General features: G+C 52.1%; 1 protein-coding gene across 32 annotated transcripts in view; it reads right to left on the minus strand.

Moving 5' to 3' along the window:
* The window catches only part of IL4R (interleukin 4 receptor), a 50,887-nt gene that overhangs the window by 22,443 nt on the left and 5,760 nt on the right, over nucleotides 1-22,684 (minus strand). For 4 of the 32 annotated variants that reach the window (XM_085015904.1, XM_021085873.2, XM_021085874.2 and 1 more), the window contains exons 2-3: nucleotides 3,017-3,104; nucleotides 625-763 (exon numbers count right to left, since the gene is read on the minus strand). In XM_085015904.1, coding sequence (XP_084872030.1) covers nucleotides 625-763; nucleotides 3,017-3,086 — 209 coding nt within the window. In that variant the 5' untranslated portion in view covers nucleotides 3,087-3,104. 32 annotated transcript variants of the gene reach the window in all.

Genomic DNA, 22,684 nt, shown 5'->3' on the forward strand with positions numbered 1-22,684 from the left:
CACTTCCACTCTCTCTCTCTCACAAGCGTACAGTGGACTTTTCCAGAGGCCACATGACCTGTGATGATGTCATGGCTTGGATGGCCTGTTGCACGTGGACTTGAGAGCTGTTGTGATTTAACATCTGTTCTAATTTCCTACAGGGTGAATATCAATCAATTACCCGGGCTGGCGCTTTTGAGGTCTTCATTCTTTTTTTTCTTTCTTTCTAGGGCCACACTTGCAGCATATGGAGGGTCCCAGGCTAGGGGTCAAATAGGAGCTACAGCTGCCGGTCTACACCACAGCCACAGCCACGCCAGATCCGAGCTGCATCTGCCACCAACACCCCATCGCATGGCAATGTCAGCTCTGTAACCCACTGAGCAGGGCCAGGGATCGAACCTGCAGCCTCATGGATACGAGTCAGGTTCTGAACCCGCTGAGCCACAATGGGAACGCCAGTCCACCCTCATTTTTCAGCATGCAAGACAGTCCTGAGACCAAAAAGTGTGCGAGCTGCTGCTCTAGTCCAGGATTCCATGACATTCACGTGCCACGCACACCCCAAGGTGCCCCCCCGCCCCCACCCCCGGGGCCAGGCAAACCCCTGGCCAAACTTCCCCCAAACTCCCCCAAGCTTACTCAGTGTTGATGAAATTCAGCTGATAGGACAGGCGGAACTCAGCGCTGCAGTTGACAGGCCCGGCCATCCTCCACTCACAGGTAGAGGTGCTGATATAGTCGGATAGGCAGATGGGCCACTCCAGGACCCTGACACCCCCTGGGGAGACACAGGTGACCCCTGAGCAGCGGAAGCCCAGTGATCAAGAAGGATGACGTCAGAAACCAGCCCAGGCAGGACCCGTTGACAACCAGTCCAAGGGGCCCATCCCAAAGCAGTGAAACCACCGCCCCAGGCAGGGTCCCCATGAGGGGGCGGCAGGACCAGACCCCTGGGAGCTTCCCAGCTGGCACTGGGGTGATTCCTGTAGCTGAAGAAATACCCGCGGGGACAGGGTCCATCAGCAGGGACAGATCAAATGCGCCTTTATCGTGTGCCAACTCAACTAGATGCTCTTGGCTCAAGTAAAGGAAAAATAGGTGAGTCTGGGGGCAGGGGGGTCTATCTTCCAGCCTTCTCTGCGCACTCTGCGCACCAGAGACTGACTTCATGGCCTTGTCGCCTCTCATCCTTTGGCTTCAGCTAATACTGAAGGCTGGGATGAGAGGCTGGGAACTTCTTCCAGCGAGTCAGAGGCAGAGCTGGGATTTGAACCCAGCCAGATGTACCCTGGGTTTGCCCAATGGTTGGGGGAGCTGTGGACAGCAGGTGACTTCCTGCTCCAGGGCTCAGCCCTGGGACCACCCCAGCTCACATCAATCTGCATTTGGGAGCTCTCGCTGTGGCGCGATGGGATCGGTAGCATCTTGGGAGCTGTTGGGACTTGGGTTCCTTCCCTGGCCTGGCACAGTGGGTTAGGGATCTGGTGTTGTCAAGCTGCGGCTTAGGTTACGACTATGATCCCTAACCCGGGAGCTCCATATGCTGCAGGGCAATGAAAAATGACAAAAAAAAAAACCCCAAGCCAAACAAGAAACACCTGTCTTTGTTGCCGGGATAAAGGACTCCCCACATTAAGGAGTCTTTGATTTCTAATAAATATCCCAAACTCACCTCATGTCCCAACATTAACTCCTGATTCCCCCATCCCCCCAAAACACACGTTCCTCTGCATCTCAGAAATGACACCCTCGGCGTTCCCGTCGTGGCTCAGCAGAAAAGAATCTGACTAGCATCTACGAGGACGCAGGTTTGATCCCTGGCCTCACTCAGTGGATTAAGGATCCGGCGTTGCTGTGAACTGTGGTGTAGGTCCCAGACAAACCTCGTATCTGGCGTTGCTGTGGCTGTGATGTAGGCTGGCGGCTACAGCTCCGATTCGACCCCTAATTTGGGAATCTCCATATGCGGCAGGTGCAGCCCTTAAAAAGCATCCCCCCCCCAAAAAAAAAGAAAGAAAGAAATGACACTGTGTCCCTTCTCCCCATCACTCAGGTGAGAAAAATGGGGATCAGTCTTGCCACCTCTCGCTCTCCTTACCCCCATCTCCCATCTGTCTTCAAATCTACCTTTCAGAGGGATTCAAAAGCCAGTGCCCTGCTCATCTCCTCTGCTGGTCCCAGTCACCCAGCAGTGCCTCCCCCGGCGGTGCCCCCCGCCCCCCGCCCCGCCTCCAGCTCCCATCCCTCTGCTAAAGCCAGAGGGACCCTCGGTAAAGTGAAAGGGCACGTCCTTCCTCTGCTCAAATCCTTGGCCTCGTCGTCGCCCCATTACTAGGCGTCTCCAGCTCTTCCTTCCTCCTGCTCACTGACTCCCCCACTCCCGCCTCCTTCGGTCTCCCCGACACCCCAGACAGGCTCTGGGCTCAGGGCCTCTGCTGAGCACGCTCCTCCCCCAATATCTTCCTGCCTCCCCTTCTTCTGATCTTGGCTCAGCTGGGACTCCAAGAGGACGGGGCCCTGAGCAAGTATCTGAAATTGCAATCCTCCGACCCCACCCAGCTTTCCCAATCCTCCTGGCTTGGTGGTTCTATTTTGTCTGTGGCCATCACCTTCGAATGACCTTCAGAATTTCCTTAAATCAGCACCCTCTGCCATGGCCTGTCCCCTCCCACTACCAGGCATTCCCCTCCAGGCCAGGGGATCTGGGCTTTGTTCTTTGATTATCCCGGGAGCCTGGTGTGTAAATAATCAATAAAGGTTTTGGAAGGAAGGGAGGAAAGGGGGGAGAGGAGGGGGCAGGGGGAGAGGGAGGGGAAGGAGGGGGAAGGAGAAGGGGAAGGGGAAGGAGGGGGAAGGGTGAAGAAGGGAAGGAGAGAGGGGGAGGGAACTGGGGAGGAAGGAGGGGGCAGGGAAAGGGGAGGGAGGAAGGGGGCGGGGGGGAAAGAGGAGGGAGGGGGAGAGGCGGGGGAAAGGGGAGGGAGGGGGAGGGGAGGGGAGGGGGAAAAGAGGGAGGGAGGGAGGGAAGACTTACCAGAGCCTGCTGCCCACACCAGGATCAGGCAGCTCACGGAGAACGTGAGCCCAGGGCACAGGCACCCCATTGGGAGCTCCTACAGCGCCTGCTGAGAGCAAGTGAGCTGGTTAGTGCTGACTCACGGTTCCCACCATCCCCATCATCCCTGAGCAGGTTTCAGGGCTCACTTTACTCCAAGTACAACCCTCCCCCAGCCAACAATGAGCCCACCATGTGCTCCAGAGCTCAAACGCACGGTCCTGAAACACAACACAGCCTCACCAAGCCCAGAGTCAGAGCCACAGAACACCTGTCCCAAGAGACCCTTCTTGAGGAGTTCCCCTTGTGGCGCAATGGTTAACAAATCCGACTAGGAACCATGAGGTTGCGGGTTCGATCCCTGGCCTTGCTCAGTGGGGTAAGGATCCAGCGTTGCTGTGAGCTGTGGTGTAGGTCTCAGACGCAGTTCTGATCCCAAGTTGCTGTGGCGTGGGCCGGTGGCCACAGCTTCAATTCGACCCCTAGCCTGGGAACCTCCATGTGCCATGGGAGCGGCCCAAGAAATGGCAAAGAGACAACAAAAAAAAGAGAGAGACACTTCTCGAAAGAAACCCATGGTCTGCTAAATCGGAGCAAGCCCTCAGATTTTTTTGGAAGTTCAAAAGGTGCTCCAGGAATGATGGATACGGATCTCTAGAAAAGACCCAGGAACTTGCTGGAACAGGCGTCTATTGACCAAAACTGGCAAAACCAGAGTATGGCAATGACTAGTACCATAACCAGCTGTAACCCTTAAGAGTTAAAGTGGGGGTGCAGGGCGCGCAGTGATATGGACGAATAACTGGGGGGAAGGAACAGCTCTATTGCATCAAGCAGCCTCTAAGGGTTTCTCCACAAACTCATATTAATTATTATTAATTAATGAGTCAAATATTTACTAATTTTTTTTTTTTTTTTTTTTTGCTTTTTAAGGGCGCACCCATGGTATACAGAGGTTCCCAGGCTAGGGGTCGATTCAGAGCTGTAACCACTGGCCTATACCACAGCCCCAGGATCCGAGCCATGTCTTAGACCTACACCACAGCTCACGGCAACGCCGGATCCTCAACCCACTGAACGAGGCCAGGGATTGAACCGGAAACCTCATGGTTCTTAGTTGGATTTGTTTCTGCTGCGCCACAATGGGAACTCCTCAAACTTTATATATTTGATATACAATACTTTATATACATAATGGTATAGAATCTTATTTACAGAAACCTGGCAGACATCACCTTAACCAAATGGTCAGTGTTAACATGACGGGGATTGGGACAAATCAAGGTCATGACCTCTCTGAAAACAGAGCCCCTGAAAGAATGTGACATCCCTTCCCTGGGTCTCCTGCCCCTCCTTGCCCCGCCCAAGTCACGTGGAAGCATCAGACAAGCCCAGGCTCAGGGACAGTTTGTACAGGAAGTAGCCTGTTCCTTTCAAAAAGTGCCCCACAGGGATTCCCATTGTGGCTCAGTGGAAACAAATCTCACTAGTCTCTGTGAGGATGCAGGTTTGATCCCCGTCCTTGCTCAGGGGGTTAAGGATCCAGCGTTGCCGTGAGCTGTGGTGTAGGTCGCAGATGTGGCTTGGATCTCACGTTGCTGTGGCTGTGGTGTACGCTGGTGGCTACAGCTCCGATTAGACCCCTAGCTTGGGAACCTCCACATGCTGTGAGTGCGGCACCCCCGCCAAAAAAAAAAGTGCCCTGGAGGCAAAAGGTCAGTGGCAGACCATTCTTTCAATTGTGCGTCAAACTCCTGGTACCTGCGACAATGCCTGGCACGCAGCATGTGCTCAAGAAATATCTGTTGAATACAATCACATGATGTGACATGATGTGGGGCTGATCAGGCACTCGGCACGGGGCTGGAAGGCTCAAAGACTTGGTATCCACTCAAAACCCCAACTTGCCTTTCCAGCAGAGCTGCCCTGAAGACCAAGGAAGGAGGGGTGGGGGTGGGGCGGTGGGGCCGAGATGCTGGTTTCCTTTCCCAAGACCCAGACACTTTCCCTCTCCCGAAATCACGGACCCCCACAGCATCCTGCAGCACGATGGCAAAGGTGTCACTCTAGCCCCAGTTTTGAATAAAGAAAAACAGAGAGATCAAGAAATATGCTCGAGGAGTTCCCGTTGTGCCTCAGCGGTAATGAACCCGACTAGGATCCAGGATCGATCCCTGGGTTCGATCCCTGGCCCCGATCCCTGGCCCCGCTCCGTGGGTTAAGGATCTGGCGTTGCCGTGAGCTGTGACGTAGGTCGCAGACGCAGCTTGGATCGAGTTGCTGGGGCTGTGGTGTAGGCTGGCAGCTGCAGCTCAGACTTGACCCCTAGCCTGGGAACTTCTACAGGCCGTGGGTGTAGCCGTAAAAAAAAAAAAAATTGTGCTCAAAGTCACCCAGCAGAAGGGCTGTCATGGTAAGTCCTCCCAAAACGTGTGAGGGCATCAAGCAACGTCCTCAGGGCACACTAAACCGTGACGTCTACAGCGGCCAGGGTGTTATCTCTGATCTGTTTCAGAGGCCACAACCAGACTTAGGAGGGTACACACCCACTCCCACACCCTCACGCGCACATGCTCACAACTGGCTTCACAAGGATGGGCGGGTGCTGCCTCACAGGGGAAACCATGGCTCAGAGGCAGCAGCAAGGCCTCTCTGAACTTCACGGGGGATGGAGGACAAAGGCGCAGAAAGTAAAGGAATTAAAGAGAATAAGTACCAAGTGATCAAGGTAAGGCACCTGACAAGAAGAAATAATTTTTTTGGTCTTTCTCTTTTTTTTAAGGCCACATCCACAGCCTGTGGAGGTTCCCAGGCTAGGGGTCAAATAGGAGCTGCAGCTGCTGGCCCACACCACAGCCGCAGCAACACCAGATCTGAGCTACATCTGCAGCCTACATCACAGCTCATAGCCACACCAGATTCTTAATGCACTGAGCAAAGGATCGAACCTGCGTCCTCACGGATACTAGTCAGATGGGTTTCCACTGAGCCACAATGGGAACTCCAAGAAGAAATAATTTCAAGTTCACACCCTGGATTGTGGGGGTATGGACGTGTTGGGGTTGGGAGGGGTCTCAGGGGTCGCCTGCCTGGCCCAATGGCCAACCCGAACAGGGGTGCCTGTCAGTGTCCCATCTCTGACATGCTGCATCCAGCTTCTGCTTGCATTCCTCCACGGACGGGGTGCTAACCCTCAGGTCATTTCTGAGCAGAGCTTTCCTGTTTGGAAACAGCTTCCCGGGGTGGAACTAGAGATTCTCATACTAAGTGAAGTAAGTCAGAAAGAGAAAGATAAATACCATATGATATCACTGATCTCTGGAATCTAATATACGGCACCCATAAACCTTTCCACAGAAAAGAAACTCATGGACTTGGAGAACAGACTTGTGGTTGCCAAGGGGGAGGGGGAGGGAGAGGGATGGACTGGGAGTCTGGGGTTAATAGATGCCAGCGATGGCCTTTCGGAATGGATACGCAATGAGATCCTGCTGTGTAGCCCTGGGAACTCTATCTAGTCACTTGTGATGGAGCAGGATGGAGGAGAATGCGAGAAAAAGGATGTATATGTATGTGTGATGGGGTCACGTTGCTGTACAGTAGAAAAATTGACAGAACACTGTAAACCAGCTATAATGGAAAAAATGAAAATCATTAAAAAAAAGAAAAGAAAAAGCTTCTTGACGTTGAACCAAGCATTTGTGGGTAACATAATCCTGCTGGTCACGTGTTCACATTCTGCTTGACCCTTTGCCAAAAGCACTAGAATTTTACCTTAATGAGTCTGCCCAAGAACCGTGCAAGATGCATTGTTATTCCTACTTTCCTCTTGAAGAAGCTGAGGCCAGTGAGGTCAAATAGCTTAACCAGCAGGTCCCACAGCTGGCGAAAGGGCAGGGCTAGAGTCAGAATCCAGGTCTGCTGGCTTCTGAGCTCAAAGAACATTCCAATGTCTCAATTCCTTCAGCTTTTCTGAGGATCACAGACCGAACCCAACAAGATGAACGGACATGAGTCATGAGTGGAAATGAGCCCTTCCATTAATACATACAAAATGTTCAGAAGGAAGCAGCTTGGTCAAACCTGCTTCCTTCTGAACATTTTACATATATTAACTTGATACTCAAAACAGCTCTTCTAGCTAAAGTCATATTAACAGAGATATGAGAGCCAGGACAAGGGAGGTGACAGTCCCCAATCATAACTGTGCATCCCTTAGGAAGAGACCCTGTGGATCTCAAGCCTGTCCAGAGGATGACAAGTGACACAGAGAGGGGCCCCCAAATCCCAGCGGGCCTAAAAGGCTCTCCATCCCTAGCCTCCCCATGAATTTCACATACAACATTGACTGCAGTATTTAAGCATGCCAGGTTTCTAAATGTTTTACATAGATCAGTTCGATATTTAAAATAACCCTACGAAGCAGCTACTGTTACTTTTTCCTATTCTCAGATGAGGAAACCAAGGCTCAGAGAAGTTAAGTGACTTGTCTGAGGTGGCAGGGAGGTGACAGTCCTAGCATCTGAACAGGGGCAGTCAGGCTCCAGGGCCTTGGGCTCTCACCACTCTCCCTCCATGTTTAGGAGGTCACTGACCCATCTGAACCTCTAATGCAAACTCCAAGGCCTCTTTCTAGAAAAGTGACATGGTCAACTTTGCTTTCCATTTCAGCAGCTCACACAGAAGTTCCTAGGGCCCAAAGCAAGGACTCCAGGTCAAACGCTCCCTCTAAGTGCTGATTGATTTTTTTTTTTTTTTGGAGGGGGGGTTGTTTTCAACAGGGTTGTGTCAAGATTTTTTTTCCAAACCCAGCCTGGGGCTGGGAAGAAGGATGGAATGAGGGGAAGGGGGGGAGCTGGGGGAGGCGGGGGCAGGGTGCAATTAGCAATTACTGCAAACATGAGTCACCCCGTTTCTTCTCCACGATGCAGCCAGAGTCATTTTATTTATTGATTTATTTTTAATTTTTTTGTCTTTTTGCCTTTCCTAGGGCTGCACCCACAGCATATAGAGGTTCCCAGGCTAGGGGTCTAATTGGAGCTGTTGCTGCCGGCCTATGTCACAGCCACAGCAACGCCAGATCCGAGCCACATCTACAACCTACACCACAGCTCATGGCAATGCCAGATTCTTAACCCACTGAGCGAGGCCAGGGATTGAACCCGAAACCTCGTGGTTCCTAGTCGGATTCGTTAACCACTGATTCATAAGGGGAACTCCCAGAGTCATTTTAAAATCAGAACAACCATGAACTGCCAGCTCACTTTATTAGCCTCTGGCTCCTGAAAGACGTCTTTCCCCCAGGGCCTCAGGTCCCCAGGGGTTCACAGCCCATCCAAGAGCAGCACCTCTGACTCAGCATCAAATCCAAGCCCCAGAATGAAAACAGCCAATCCAAAAGGGGACACACGGGCTGATTCCATTTATGTAAGCTTCTTGAAATGACTGAATTATGGAAATGGTGAACAGAGTAGTTGCCGGGGGTGGGGAGGGGGGGTTGGGGAGGAGGGGGGATTGGGGGGGTTGGGGGGGGCTGGCAGGGAAGGAGGGAGGTGTGGCTATAAAAGGGCAACACGGGGCTCCTTGCAATGACAGGATTGTTCTGTATCTCACTGGGACGCTGGAGACCAAAAACCGAGCACGTGATCAAATTAAATACAAATCAGACAAAACCAATATAAATAACACATGTGTACACGCCCACAGGAGCGCAGGTAAAACAGGCAAGCTGAGAAAAGTCAGTGGATTATATGAATGTCCATGTCTTGGTGGTGCTATTGAACTATAGTTTTGTAACCAATTTCATAGAGTTTTACTCTCGGGGGAAACAGAGCATAGGGGATCTGTCTGTATTGTTTCTTACAACAGTGTGTGAGTCTAAAAATTACAGTAAGAGGGAGTTCCCATCGTGGCTCAGCGGTTAACGAATCTGACTAGCATCCATGGGGGATGCAGGTTCGATCCCTGGCCTTGCTCAGTGGGTTATGGATCCTACGTTGCTGTGGCTGTGGCAGAGGCGGGCAGCTACAGCTCTGATTCGACCCCATATGCCGCCGTTGCGGCCCTATAAAGCAAAACCAACCAACCAACAAAAAAACCCAAAAAACCCCACAGGGTCTGTCGTACTGTGCCTACTAACTGAATATTCACTGCTAACCCATAACTGATTGATCAGACAGTTAATTAATGGCACTAGGCCTACTTTTGACAAGTCCACTGTCCCTATTAAAATTACGGTTACAATTTCATTGCTGTGGCTTGTCCTAGGCCGGCAGCTACAGCTCGGATTCGACCCCTAGCCTGGGAACCTCCACCTGCCGAGGGAACGGCCCTAGAAAAGGCAAAAAGACCAAAATAAATAAATAAATAAAAAATTACGGTAAGATTGAAAGTTTAATAAAACGCAAAAAAACCCCAAACCACCCATACCTCCTGATGGTCTGGCCCCTGTGACTCCTCTAGGGTGCCCTCCTTCTGTCCCAATGACACACACCCCTGTCCATTTCCTCCCTCGAAGGCCTGACACCCAGAAACATCACACAGTGAGGGCTCCCTCTTTACGTCTTATCACAGCACCCTGTTTATTTCTGCTGATACTTATCTCCATCTCTAATCATGTCACTGAGGTTATATGTATGAATGTTTATTTTATTTCAGGATGTAGATGGCAAAGATAGAAAGATTTGACGGCAGAAAGGTTTTCAGCCTCCCCAGGTCGAAACACACCATGGAAAAAAAAAAAAAAGTAAGCAAAAGACAAGCCAAAACGTAGCAACATACATTATAGACAATAAAGGGCCTTAATATATAAAGAGGCCTTACAAATCAATAAGACAATCATCCCTTGAAGAAAAATAGCCATGGTCATTGCTTTGTCTCCTGTGCCTAAACAGTGCCTGACAAATACACAGTCCATGCTCATGAAACATCTGTTAAATGAATGATGGGTTAAAATTCGATAATGAGTACAATCATCTCTTTTGAAACAGGGAGTATGTACCAAGCCTTTGCCCATCATTATTATCGTGTACATATAGTGCCCTTTATGTGCCTCAATGGTTCTAAGTGCTCACGATACATGAAGCGATATAGTTCTCACAACTTTATGAAGCAGGTACCATGAAAATCCCCACTTTAACAATGAAGAGATGGAGGCACAGAGAGGTTAGGGCCCTTGCTTGTGGTCACAGAGCTAGGATTTGAACCTAGAGAGTCTCACCCCAGAACCCATGCACCTAAGCACTGCCTCTCAAGTGGAGTCCCTGCAGCCCTGGTACGTGGTGTTATTGGCCCCACTGACCAAAGAGGAAGCTTGAAGCCTCGGGAGGGCAAGTGCCAAGGCCAAGGTCATGGGGTTCGGAAGCGGCAGAGTGGATGAAAGCCTAAGCCAGGAAGAAGCAGAGGCACCCAGGGTGGGAAACCACCCCTGCTGGCAGGGAAACACGCTTAACTCACTCTTATTCAGGGGGGAGGATGAGTGGCGAGTCTTGAAATGTCAGAAGCCAGCAAGCGACACAGAAGTCACCAGCAAGCAGGGCTCTCTTCCTAAGTCAGCTCAGCGGGGTGTCTGGGCCTCCTGCTCCTCTTCCCTGTCTTGGCTGCAAACCAGCTCGACTCAGAGGAGGTGGGGGGTTGAATCAGCAGCAGACAGGATGCAGCCAGTCCCGTGACAAGAAGGCATGCAGAGAGGAAGCCTGGGACAGCGGGAGCTGGGGGAGGGGGTGACCTCCTCCCTCGGGAGCTGCTGACCCCTGCAGCTCCACAATCTTAAGCCTGGCCTGAAGCTTCCTCTGGTCTCTGGGACAGCTGAGCTGGGCTGGCAGGGAGCCAGAGACACACTTCTCCCCGGGGCAGCAGCCTTCCCAGAACTGCTGCCCAGCCAGGGTTCCCAGAACCAGTAGCCACGTCAGCAGCCCCACCCAGGACTGTAAGGCAGGCCAGGCCAGGGCCCCAAAATGGCCTGGGCTCTGCCTGCCTGCCCCCCGCCCCCCCAGCCCAGAGAGCAGAGGGGAAGGGTGGCGGCAGGCAGCTTCAGCTGCCTCCAGGAGCAAGAATCGGCCACCTCCCTCTGCCAAAGAGCCCATCGGGCTTCCGGCATACCTACTGTGTGCTCCCGAGTGCTCCTCACCCACTCGCTCAAGGCCCTGGGTATTCTAGTTGCAGGTGTTTTCTGAGCACCTGCGCTGTGCCAGCTACAACAGATGCGGAAAAAGGCCAGCCAGCCATCCATCCATCCATCTTCCTTCTTTCCTTTAACAAATATTTGAGCGAGAAGAGAAGTTACTGGAGGGTTCTGGGCACAGACATGAGATTTTGAAGGCTCCCTCTGGCCTGTGGAGTCAAAGACAGAAGCAGGGACCAGTGAGGAGGCCACTGGGCTCCTCCAGGCAGCAGGTGCCAGGCGCGCCAGGGTGGTAGGGAAGAAGAGGTAGGAATGGGTTGGATTCTAGATTTTTTTTTTTTTTGTCTTTTCCAGGGCTGCTCCCACGGCATATGGAGGTTCCCAGGCTAGGGGTCCAATTGGAGCTGTAGCCACCAGCCTACACCACAGCCACAGCAATGCCAGATCCTTTACCCACTGAGCCAGGCCAGGGATCGAACCCGCAACCTCAAGGTTCCTAGTCGGATTCGTTAACCACTGTGCCATGACGGGAACGCCTCTAGATTTGTTTTGAAGGTAGAGGCCATAGGCTTTGCTGACAGAATGGAGTGTGGGGGCTGAGTCGGTGAAAAGGGGACTAGAAGGGGTCAGGAGTGACTCTGAGGCTTTGGACCAGAGCCACTGAAAGGATGGCAGTGCCGCTTACGAGCTGGAGTGGGCGGTGGGAAGAACCCGTGTGAGGAATGGGCATCATCAGATACCTAAGAGGCTGTGAGGATGGAGCTGTCAGTGGGAGGGGCTGGCCGGGGAGGTCCCCCAGGTCCTACAGGGTTGGGGTGTGTGTGGGCAGAAGGGTGATAAATGAAGACGAATCTTCCGGGGGAGGGGTGGTGGCGATCGGAGAGGGAGGAAGAATGGCCCCCAGAAGGCTCAGTGGGTTCCGTGTGGGCAGGGAACGTGTTTGAGCCTCTGTACACAGAAAGCCTTGCCCAGTGCCTGGCACAGAGCAGGCACCCAAGATATGACCATGAATGAGCATTATCCTTACATCCTGCTTCCTTCGTGCCAGGTGCTGCTGGAGGATGCTTTAACATCACTTCTAGGAAACTATGCTTTTTTTTTTTTTCTTTTTTTTTTTTTGCTTTGTAGAGCTGCCTCTGCAGTTCCCAGCCTGCAGAATCAGAGCTGCAGCAGCCAGCCTACCCCACAGCCACAGCAACGCCAGATCCGAGCCGCATCTGCAACCTACACCACAGCTCCTGGCAACGCCAGATCCTTAACCCACTGAGCGAGGCCAGGGATGGAACCTGCATCCTCATGGATCCCTGTTGGGTTCATTACCGCTGAGCCACAACGGGAACGCTGAGATAACTATGCTTCTTAACCCCGTTTTAGAGATTCTGAAGGCTCCTAAGAGGGGTGTGTGTGGCCCATTTCCCACCCAATGAGACTGGCCCTTAGCTACAGAAGGATTCACAGGGGTTAAGGCAGTGAAGTCCGCAAGGCTGGCAGACAACGATTCAGACTCCATCCAGGCAGCAGGGAGCCACTGAAGGCTATTGAGCAGGAGATGAGCTGCTTTCCAGAGAGCCCACTCTGAGCTGTGTGGGGAGAATGACCTAGGGGCGAGAGGCCGGCAGCTGGCAGAGGACGGGCTGCAGAAGGGGTTGCGACTCCAGCTCTGTTTGGAAAGTGGATGTGGGGCAGAGATTGATGATGATTGGTGGCTGGGAGCTGGGGGCAGGGCGGATGGATGGTGGGGGGTGTTGGGAAGAGGAGCAGGCTCCCTGGGAAAGACCGTCCACTTTGCAGCACTGTGGACCCGGTGAGGCCAAGTGGGTGGTGGGCCCCAAGAAGCATCCAGGGGAGGCAGTATGTCGTAGCCACCAGGAGCTTGGAAGGAAGGTTCACGCCAGAGACTGGCTTGCAGGTCATCAGCTGTGGCTGAAACCCGGGGTAGGGGGTGTGCGGGGTGAGACGCAGCTTTGTTTGGAGGCAGGAGAGGGCTGGAGACGGTGGACCTCCTTCATGGCACGGGCTGGGCCAGACCCCCAGAAGCGGGCAGCATCTCTGGGACAGGCTGGCATCTTATGCCAAGAGCCCCTTTATAGCAATAGGGACACGCACACTGGCTGTGGACACGCTGAGTCCAAGCGGCCAGTGGGACCCCTGCAGAGGCATCCAGGTGACACCGTCTCGGATCCTGGAAGCCACGTCCACCTTCAAACGTACCACTGGCCCCAGGGAGGAGGCTGAGCCTGCAGACTCACATGCAGACACCACCTGCTCAGGAACAGCATCCAGCCTCCATCACTCTGCAACCTCTTGTGTTATTTCTCTGCCCGGCACTTACTCCTCGTAGCCTATCACACACGCATGCGTGCTGCGCACTGTCCAAAGCCCCCAGAGGATGCCAGCTCTTGCAAGGCCAGAGGCTGTGCCCACCTTGTTTGCTGCGCTAGCCCTACAGCCTGGCACACAGTTGCGTGGGCGGGGGTGTCGACAGATATTTGCTGAACAAAAGAATGAATGAATGAACTGCCCCCGGCTGCCTGCAGCCTTCCGTCCCTGATGGAGGTAAGGATACAGCATTTTCCGCCTCCCCCTGAGGGATAAATGCTCACCAATTCTGGCTCAGAGTTTCCTGAAATACCCTGATGCAGGCACTGCCCCCCCCCCCCCCCCCCGCCGCCATCTCGGCCACCCAGGTGGTGGGGGGAGGGGAGGGGAACGGACTTCCAGGAAGGTGGTAATTGGGCATTACCATGGGCATTACTCATTGCCCTGAGTAGCAGAAGCAAGAGAGGTCTGGCCCCAGGAAGCTGATTCGATTTTGGCTGTCTTAGTGACAGTCGCAGCTCCCAGGGCACCTCCTTCCTGAGGTCTGCAGAAGCCACATGGTTGCCTCTGCCTCTCTTGGTTCCTTGAGTCTTTAGAGACCATGCCCTGAGCCCTTCTACCTGGGGGTTCTACTGTCGCGCCCCCCCCCGCCCCCCGAGGAACATGGAAAGTGCAACTTTTATTATTATTATTATTATTATTATTGCTTTTTAGGGCCACACCCGCGGCACATGGAAGTTCCCAGGCTCGGGGTTGAATGGGAGCTCCATCTGCCGGCCTATGCCACAGCCACTGCAACATGGGATCCGAGCGGCAGCTGTGACCTACACCACAGCGAATGGCAGTGCTGGATCCTTAACCCCCTGAGGGAAGCCAGGGATTGAACCCCAATCCTCATGGAGCCTAGTCCGGCTCATTAACCACCGAGCCACAACGGGAACTCCCTGGAAGATGCAATTCTCATCATTCCCTTTGGAGACATGGGGAAAGTGAGGCCCAGAGAGGTTCAGGAACCTGCTTAAGGATGCACAGCTAGTAAGTGATGTGCCTGGGAACTGAACCCAGATCTTTTGGCTCTGGAGTCCACAGCACAGCTCCCAAGGAGGAAGCAGCCATAAACTCGATCCTTTTATACGCCTCCCTATTTTCTCTTCCCAGCAAGCCCCATGTGAAAGATGTGGTCAAACATTCACTGTCCCGAGGAGGAAAGTAAGGCTCGCCGGGGGGGCGGCGGGGGCGGGGGCGGGGGGGGGGTCAGAAATAGTCCCAAGGTGACGGGCAGGAAGTGATGAACTAGAACTTGGCCTCCACCACTGTTTGCTCAGCCTTTGCAGGGAGTGTGTCTCAACAGTGACCAGGACTTTGTCCCCTGAGCAAAGCCAAAGCAGCAGCACATCAGCACAGATAAGAGCTCTCTGTTCAGGTTCTGTCTGCAGACAGGAGGGGGTGGGGGCGGGGCGCTCCCTCCTGTTCCTTCTGGTGCCTCGATCTTTATCATTCCTGGCACGTCCGGGGACACAAAGGCATGTGGGGCCACCCACGTGGGCAGGGACCTTAGAGCATCTAAGATGTGGAAACTTAATTCTGGGCTGAAGCGCGTGGATTTCACACGAACTAGCTGGGGGACCTTGGCGAGCCGGGGTCCCCTTAGAGCCTCGGTCTCCTTATCTGTGAAATGAGGGCAGAGCTGTGTGCGTCATAGTGGTTGAGGGGAGACAAAGCGACAGGGGCTGACAGGGCTGGGCAGAAGAGGCCTGGGACAGTGCTGACAGAGCAGGTGGCAAAAGGTCATCTCCAAGCGGCCAGTAACCCCTCTGAGACCCTGAGTACGTGGCAGCTGCTGTGACAGCACAGACAGAGCTCACAGGTACAAGCTGAGCAATGGAAGCCGGGCTCAAAAGGACAATACCGATTCCATTTCTGTAAAATTCAAAAGGAGACATAGAGTGCCCGTTGTAGCGCAGAGGAAACGAATCTGACTAGGAACCATGAGGTTGCAGGTTTGATCCCTGTCCTAGCTCAGTGGGCTGAGGATCCGGTGTTGCCATGAGTTGTGGTGTAAGTCGCAGATGGGGCTCGGATCTGGTGTTGCTGTGGCTGTGGTGTAGACTGTGGCTACAGCCCCAATTTAACCCCTAGTCTGGGAACCTCCATATGCTGCAGGTGTGGCCCTAAAAAAAGACAAAAGACAAAAAAAAAAAAAAAGCAGACAAACCACTCCGGGGATTAGTGGTCAGGAAAGTGTCCCAGGGGAGGGCAGGGCAGGAGAGAATCTTCGGGGGGGGGGGGGGCGCTGGTCGTACTTTGTTTCATGTTTGAATTATTCATGCTTGTGTCGCCTTGGTGAAAAATGCATGAAGCTGGGCTCTTGTCTGCATGGATACTGCAATCAAAAGTAAAAGATAAGGAAATCCCGTCGTGGCTCAGTGGTTAACGAATCCGACTAGGAACCAGGAGGTTGCAGGTTCGATCCCTGGCCTTGCTCAGTGGGGTAAGGATCCGGTGTTGCCGTGAGCTGCGTTGTAGGTTGCAGATGCGGCTCGGATCTGGCGCGACTGTGGCTGTGGCCATGGCTGGCAGTTGTCGCTCCGATTGGACCCCTAGCCTGGGAACCTCCATGTGCCATGAGTGTGGCCTTAATAAGAAAAAAAAAAAAAAAAGTAAAAGATTAAACAGACGGATGGGAGGGAAGGGAACAGGGCAGCAGGTGTACAAGGCGATCGGGTATATCTGTGAAGGGCCTCGGAACAGCTGGTTCTGAGCGTGGATCCTCCAAGATCCTGGAAGCCACGCCCGGTAACACTTCAGGTCCCCCTCGGCCTTTGCATGGGACCCCTTAGCCTTCTAGCGACCTGCCTCCAGCAGGGACATTCACTGCCACTGGGGGCAGCTCCCAGCCACCTCTCATAGCCACAGAGAGTCCCCTCTTTCAGAGTTAACTCAAATGTCTAAGAGAACTCAAGACTCATGGCTGCAGGGAGCAGGGAGGGGACAAGTGGCAACCGCGTCCCCATCCTCAAAGGCAGCTGCCACTCAGCTTTGCACCCTGTAAATGAAGGCCTGGGCACGGCTAGCTCTTTCGACTTTTCAAAAGAAGCTAGAAATCCAGATTTTTACCTATATTACCTCCATTTTTAAATGTTCAGGTTTTTTTCTTCTTTTTTCTTTCGGCCGCAGGTGCAGCGCATACATGGAAGTTCCTGGACCAAGGATCGCATCTGTGCCGCAGCTGCCACCTATACCACAGTTGCGGCAACGCCAGGTCCTTGACCCATTGTGCCACAGGGGATCTCCTAAATGTTCAATTTAAAAAAACCACACCCCACATTCGTGGTCCCTCTTTGGCTTACGACCACCAGCTAGCATCCTCCTGGGTGGGTGGGTGTCCTGAGATGCCAGGAGACCCCACCTAGAGGAAAGGAGGGCAAGGTAAGACCCCTGCACCCTCCCTAAGCGCTAGTGCCCGCTTCCCTCTGTCCCTGTGGGAGGCGGTTGTTATGGTGATGAGAGGCGGTTGTTATGGTGATGAGAGGCAGCAGGGCTGGAGGGAGACACGCCATCATTTTGTCGGTGAGGGTTCCAAAATTTTATAAGACCCCCCTGCCTTCCTCCTCAGCGGGGGGTGGTCAAGGGGGTCAAAGAGCAGTCCTTACGTGCTCCCACTTCTACCCTAGGTCCCCCAAATGTACCACAGACTCCCCCACTTCCCTCGGGCCATCTCTTCTGCCTCTGGGTGCCCTCCTCCTATGCCGCCCTCCCAGGATGTTCCTGGCCAAACCCAACTCTTTCCTCTGCTCAGCTCACAGCTCTGCCTGTCCTCTGTCCCGGCACCCTTTGCATCCTCATAAAGAGTGAGTTATACCTGTCATTTGTCACCCTTTCCAGACCCAAAGTCCTCCAGGCCAGGGACTGTGTCTTACTCACGTCTCTTTGTAAACACAGGAGGCAGCCAACCAATGCCGGCGAAACCAAAGTCTTCTGCTCCCCCATTGTGGGTGTGTTCCCCCAGCTCTATTACGCATATGCCATTCTCACTGCCGGGAAGGCTGGCCCATATCTAAACCCAATGGCTAATAAGTCTACAAGGATTATACAATGCCTTTCACATTCGCCATGTGCCCCAATTTCCACAAAAACCTTAGAGAAGGGCAACGCGAGTCATGTTCCCATTTTATGGATGAGGAAATTGAGGCCCAAAGAGGGAAAATGACTTACCCAAGATTATTGAGCAAAGGGGTTGCAGGGCTGAGGATGAGATGCAAGTTTCTTTTTTCTTTCTTTTTTTTTTTTTTTGTCTTTTTAGGGCCACACCCACAGCATATGGAGGTTCCCAGGCTAGGGGTCGAATCAGAGCTGTAGCCACTGGTCTACACCAGAGCCACAGCAACGCCAGATCCGAGCCGCATCTTCGACCCACACCACAGCTCACGGCAACCCCAGATCCTTAACCCCCCACTGAGCCAGGCCAAGGATCGAACCCGCAACCTCATGGTTCCTTGTTGGATTCGCTTCTGCTGTGCTAAGATGGGAACTCCTTGCTTTTGTTTTTAAACTCATGTGGCTTTCGGGCTGGGGTCAAAGAAAAGTCATACAACTTTAGAGGGCAAGGAAAGAAAAGAAAGAATTTGAAAATTAGTCAAGAAAAATGCAAATAAAGAGAGTAGATACAGGAATATTAATACTGAATAAAATAGAATTCAAGGCATCAGAGTATTAAAAGAGAGGGAGGTCCCGTTGTGGCTCAGCAGAAACAAACCCAACTAATATCTATGAGGATGCAGGTTCGATCCCTGGCCCCACTCAGCAGGTTAAGGATTTGGCCTTGCTGATCTGTGGTGTAGGTCACAAACACGGCTCGGATCCTGAGTTGCTGAGGCTGTGACATAGGCTGGCAGCTGCAGCTATGATCTGACCCCTAGCCTGGGAACTTCCATGTGCCACACCTGCAGCCCCCCCCCACCCCCCAAAAAAGAAAAGAAAAAAAAAGTATTAAAAGAGAGAAAGGTAGCAGTTTTATACTGATAAGAAGAGCAACCCAAGAAGATATAAATATCATGACCCCTCTTCTATTCATGTATTTTATTTATATGCACCTAACAGCACAGCTTCCAAAAAATGAAGCAAAAAAGTAAGAAAAGGCCAAGGAGAAATGAACAGATCCTCTATCACAATTGGAGATAAATCAGGTAGAGAAAATTATATAAAAAGAGAAAAGACAAATGATATAATTAATAAGCGTGATCTAAACATATTTCTAGAACTTGAACCCAACAAAAATACGCATCCTTTCAAATACAAGAGGAACAGAAAAATTGACCAGAAAACCCTACAACGAAGATCTCAACAAATTCTCCATCACTGACATCACAGAAGCTACAAATATTGACCATAATGCACTACATTGTGAAATCAACAATAAAAAGACAGGAGTTCCCATCATGGCGCAGTGGTTAACGAATCTGACTAGGAACCATGAGGTTGCGGGTTCGGTCCCTGGCCTTGCTCAGTGGGTTAAGGATCCGGCGTTGCCGTGAGCTGGGGTGTAGGTCGCAGACACCGCTCGGATCCTGCGTTGCTGTGGCTCTGGTGTAGGCTGGTGGCTACAGCTCCGATTAGACCCCTAGCCTGGGAATCTCCAATGCCATGGGAGCGGCCCTAGAAAAGACAAAAAAAAAAAAAAAAAAAAGGAACAATAAAAAGATAACTTAAAAAATTCCATCCACCTTAAAAAAAATTATAAAGCACATAACACTCTTAATCAAAAGGGAAACTATAAACTGTTGTAGTAGTAAATGATGTTGTATAATAAGACCTGTGGAATGAAGCCACAGCAATACTCAGAAAAAAATTAGAGCCCGAAGTAGATTCATTAGAAAATAAGAAAGACTGAGAACAATTGTCAGCCTCAAACAAGGACTATCAAAATGGAAGAAACCTTGAGTGACAGCAGCTCATGCAGAAGAGCGATCTGGAGAATTTAGCTGACAAATCCACTATGAGCCCCAATCCAGGCTGTATCAACAGAGGTATGGGCTCCAGAGCCTAGGAGGTGACAGTCTCCCTCTTCTCTTCCTGAGCAGGCTTTGGAGGAGGCAATAGTTTTTATGTGGGACTCTGAACCAATTGCATGTTGAACAGACAACTTGTTGATCAGATTAAACAGTTTACAACTCCCTTATCAGGAAGAAGGACTGAATGAGAGATGCCTAAACAGAGAGTCCAAAACAGAGAACTATTGCGCTGGGGTCAGAGACCACGGTGCCTACCTCCAAGGAGCAGACCCAAAGCCAGAAAGTGAAAGCTCCTCAAACGCTAATTTGGCTAAATTCCAGGAAAACTCTCATCTCAGAGCTGTCCTCAAGCAGAAATCTGCCTTCTAGTGTATTCCCCAGAAACAAGACTGTCAGGAGGCTGAGGGTCCCTGGACTTGCAGTGCTGCCCCCTGCAGAGACTTGATGTCTCTCTTCCCCAGGGAAGTTCCATTTCCTCTTTTATTTATTTATTTTAATTTATTTTTTATTTTTTTGTCCTTCTGCCTTTTCTTGAGCCACTCCCACGGCATATGGAGGTTCCCAAGCTAGGGGTCTAATTGGAACTGTAGGCACTGGCCTGAACCACAGCCACAGAAACTCAGGGTCCGAGCTGCATCTGCAACCAACACCACAGCTCACGGCAACGCCGGATCGTTAACCCACTGAGCAAGGCCAGGGATTGAACCCGCCACCTCATGGTTCCTAGTCGGATTCACTAACCACTTCGCCACGACGGGAACTCCTCCATTTCCTCTTTTAAAAAGACAGAACAGTTCCCTGGCAGCGTCCGGAAACCCGCAGGCCTGCTACAGTTCTCCACATGGGTGCTGGTGACAGAGCCTCTTTATTTCTAACCAAGAAATCACATTCTTTAAACTCTACTCCTGGGAGCTTGGGGTTAAGAGATGCAAACTATTGCTTCTGGAATGGATGAGCCATGAGATCCTGCTGTGTAGCGCTGAGAACTATGTCTAGTCACGTATGATGGAGCCTGATGATGGGAGAAAAAAGAATGTATATGTGTATGTGTAATTGGGTTTCACCTTGCAGTACAGTAGAAAAAAATGATATTGGGGAAATAACAAAAATCAATAAAGAAAAATAAATTTAAATAAATAAACAAACTCTACTCCTAGGGCTGGATGGCTCAGAACAGTGGTTAAACGCATAAGCTTCCAGGTCCGAAGCCTCAGATTGGAATCCAGACCTTGCCACTGCTACTTCTTTTTTTTTTTTTTTTTTTTTTGGTCTTTTTTTAGGGCCACGCCTGTGGCATATGGAAGTTCGCAGGCTAGGGGCTGCATCGGAGCTGCAGCTGCCAGCCTACACCACAGCTCACAGCCACACGGCATCCTTAACCCACTGAGCGAGGCCAGGGATGGAACCCGCATCCTCATGGTTCCCAGTCGGGATCCTTATGGCTGAGCCACAATGGGAACACCCAGACCCTGCCGCTGCTGAGCTGCATCACGGGCAAGCCTCTCCTCTGGGCCTCAGTTTCCTCCTCAGGGAGATGGGAGGCACCCATGCATTTACCTGTTTTCAGGTAGCACAGTGTCTGATGGGGATTCGGGCTTCAACTCTCTGATCCCTACCACGCCCCCTCTGCTTTAGGGAGCCCTCACTGTCTGCTGCGCCTGGGGAGAGTGCTCATTGGTAAAAAAAAAAAAATCTGTAAAATGATTCATATACTGATTGGACCACTGTATAATGATGCCAATCCTGGCTTGACCCATGCATGGTGTGGCTGGGCAGATGGATGGCAGCTGAGCACCAGTGATGAGCTAAAGGCAGGTGGATCTTCAGCATTCGAGGACAGCTTCCATTAAACACCGTGGTAAAGACTGAGGACCCTGGAGCCACTGGGTTCACCACGGTGGGACCCCCAAACTTTCTGCACCTGTTACTTTATCTGTAAAATCTGTATAACAGCAGTTCCCACCTCATGGAGTTACTACACAAGTTGACTGAGATCATGCAGGTCTCTGCCTCCTGCTGAGCTTCCAGAACACTCTCCCCATCCCTCCTCACCTTGCTTCAATTCCATCCCACCACAGCAGCTTTCTTGCTGTGATTCAGACACACCTCAGGGCCTTTGCACTGGCTCTCCCTCTGCCAGGATCACCTTTACCACAGATCTCCACCTGTCATTTTTTTTTTTTTTTTTCAGGCCTTCCATCAAAAGTCACCTCCTCCTGGGAGTTCCCATCATGGCACAGCGGAAACAAATCCGACTAGGAACCATGAGGTTGTGGGTTCGATCCCTGGCCTCGCTCAGTGGGTTAAGGATCCGGCGTTGCCATGAGCTGACAAAAGACTAAAAAAAAGTCACCTCCTCCACTAGATGGTGAGTTCCACGCAGGCCCTCGCTCCTGTGTCAGTCACTGCTGTGCCCCCAGCCTCAGCACTTTTTTTTTTTTTTTCCCTTTTCTGGGGCTGCTCTCGCGGCATATGGAGGTTCCCAGGCCAGGGGTCTCATCGGAGCTGTAGCCACCAGCCTATGCCAGAGCCACAGCAACGTGGGATCTGAGCCCCATCTGCGACCTATACCACAGCCCACGGCAACACCGGATCCTTACCCCACTGAGCAAGGCCAGGGATCAAACCTGCAACCTCATTGTTCCTAGTCGGATTCCTTAACCACTGAGCCACAACAGGAACTTCCAGCCTCAGCACGTTTGCTGAGTTGGGTGTAAGCCATGAGCCCGGCGCTGGCACTCCAGACCTGTGCACGCCTGTCACTTTTTAGCTTTACAAACTGGCTCTTTATAAAGCCGCTGCTCAGACCCTCCTTCCCTTCAGGAAATTTGTTCCACCAAACCCTTGAATGCCAAGCTTCTCTTCACCTTGCCAGAATCCACTTCCTCCCTCTCTCCCCTGGAGCCAGGGTTAGGGGAGGGGGCAGGGCTCAGGTGCCAGCCCAGCCGGTGGCCATTCCCAGGCAGGCAGTGAGGCACATCCCCCAGCCCTGCTTTGCTGAAGACCCTGGGTTTCTTAAGCATCTACGAGGATGTGAGGAGGCCCCGGGGGGAGGGGGGTGGTGCCCAGAAGGAGAATGAGTCAGTCAGAGGCAAACCCGAAACCTCAGAAGTATCACCACTTCTTGGAAAGGCAAAAATGTGCGCGTTTAGATAGAACTCTGCGTGCAGAGCAGCGGGGACCAGCATCAGGCCC

Source organism: Sus scrofa, chromosome 3, assembly GCF_054392235.1.
Source record: "Sus scrofa isolate SSC_HxYL_T2T_F1_AM1 chromosome 3, Sscrofa_HxYL_maternal_Yorkshire_Landrace_v2.0, whole genome shotgun sequence".
NCBI classification, from domain to species: Eukaryota; Metazoa; Chordata; class Mammalia; order Artiodactyla; family Suidae; genus Sus; species Sus scrofa.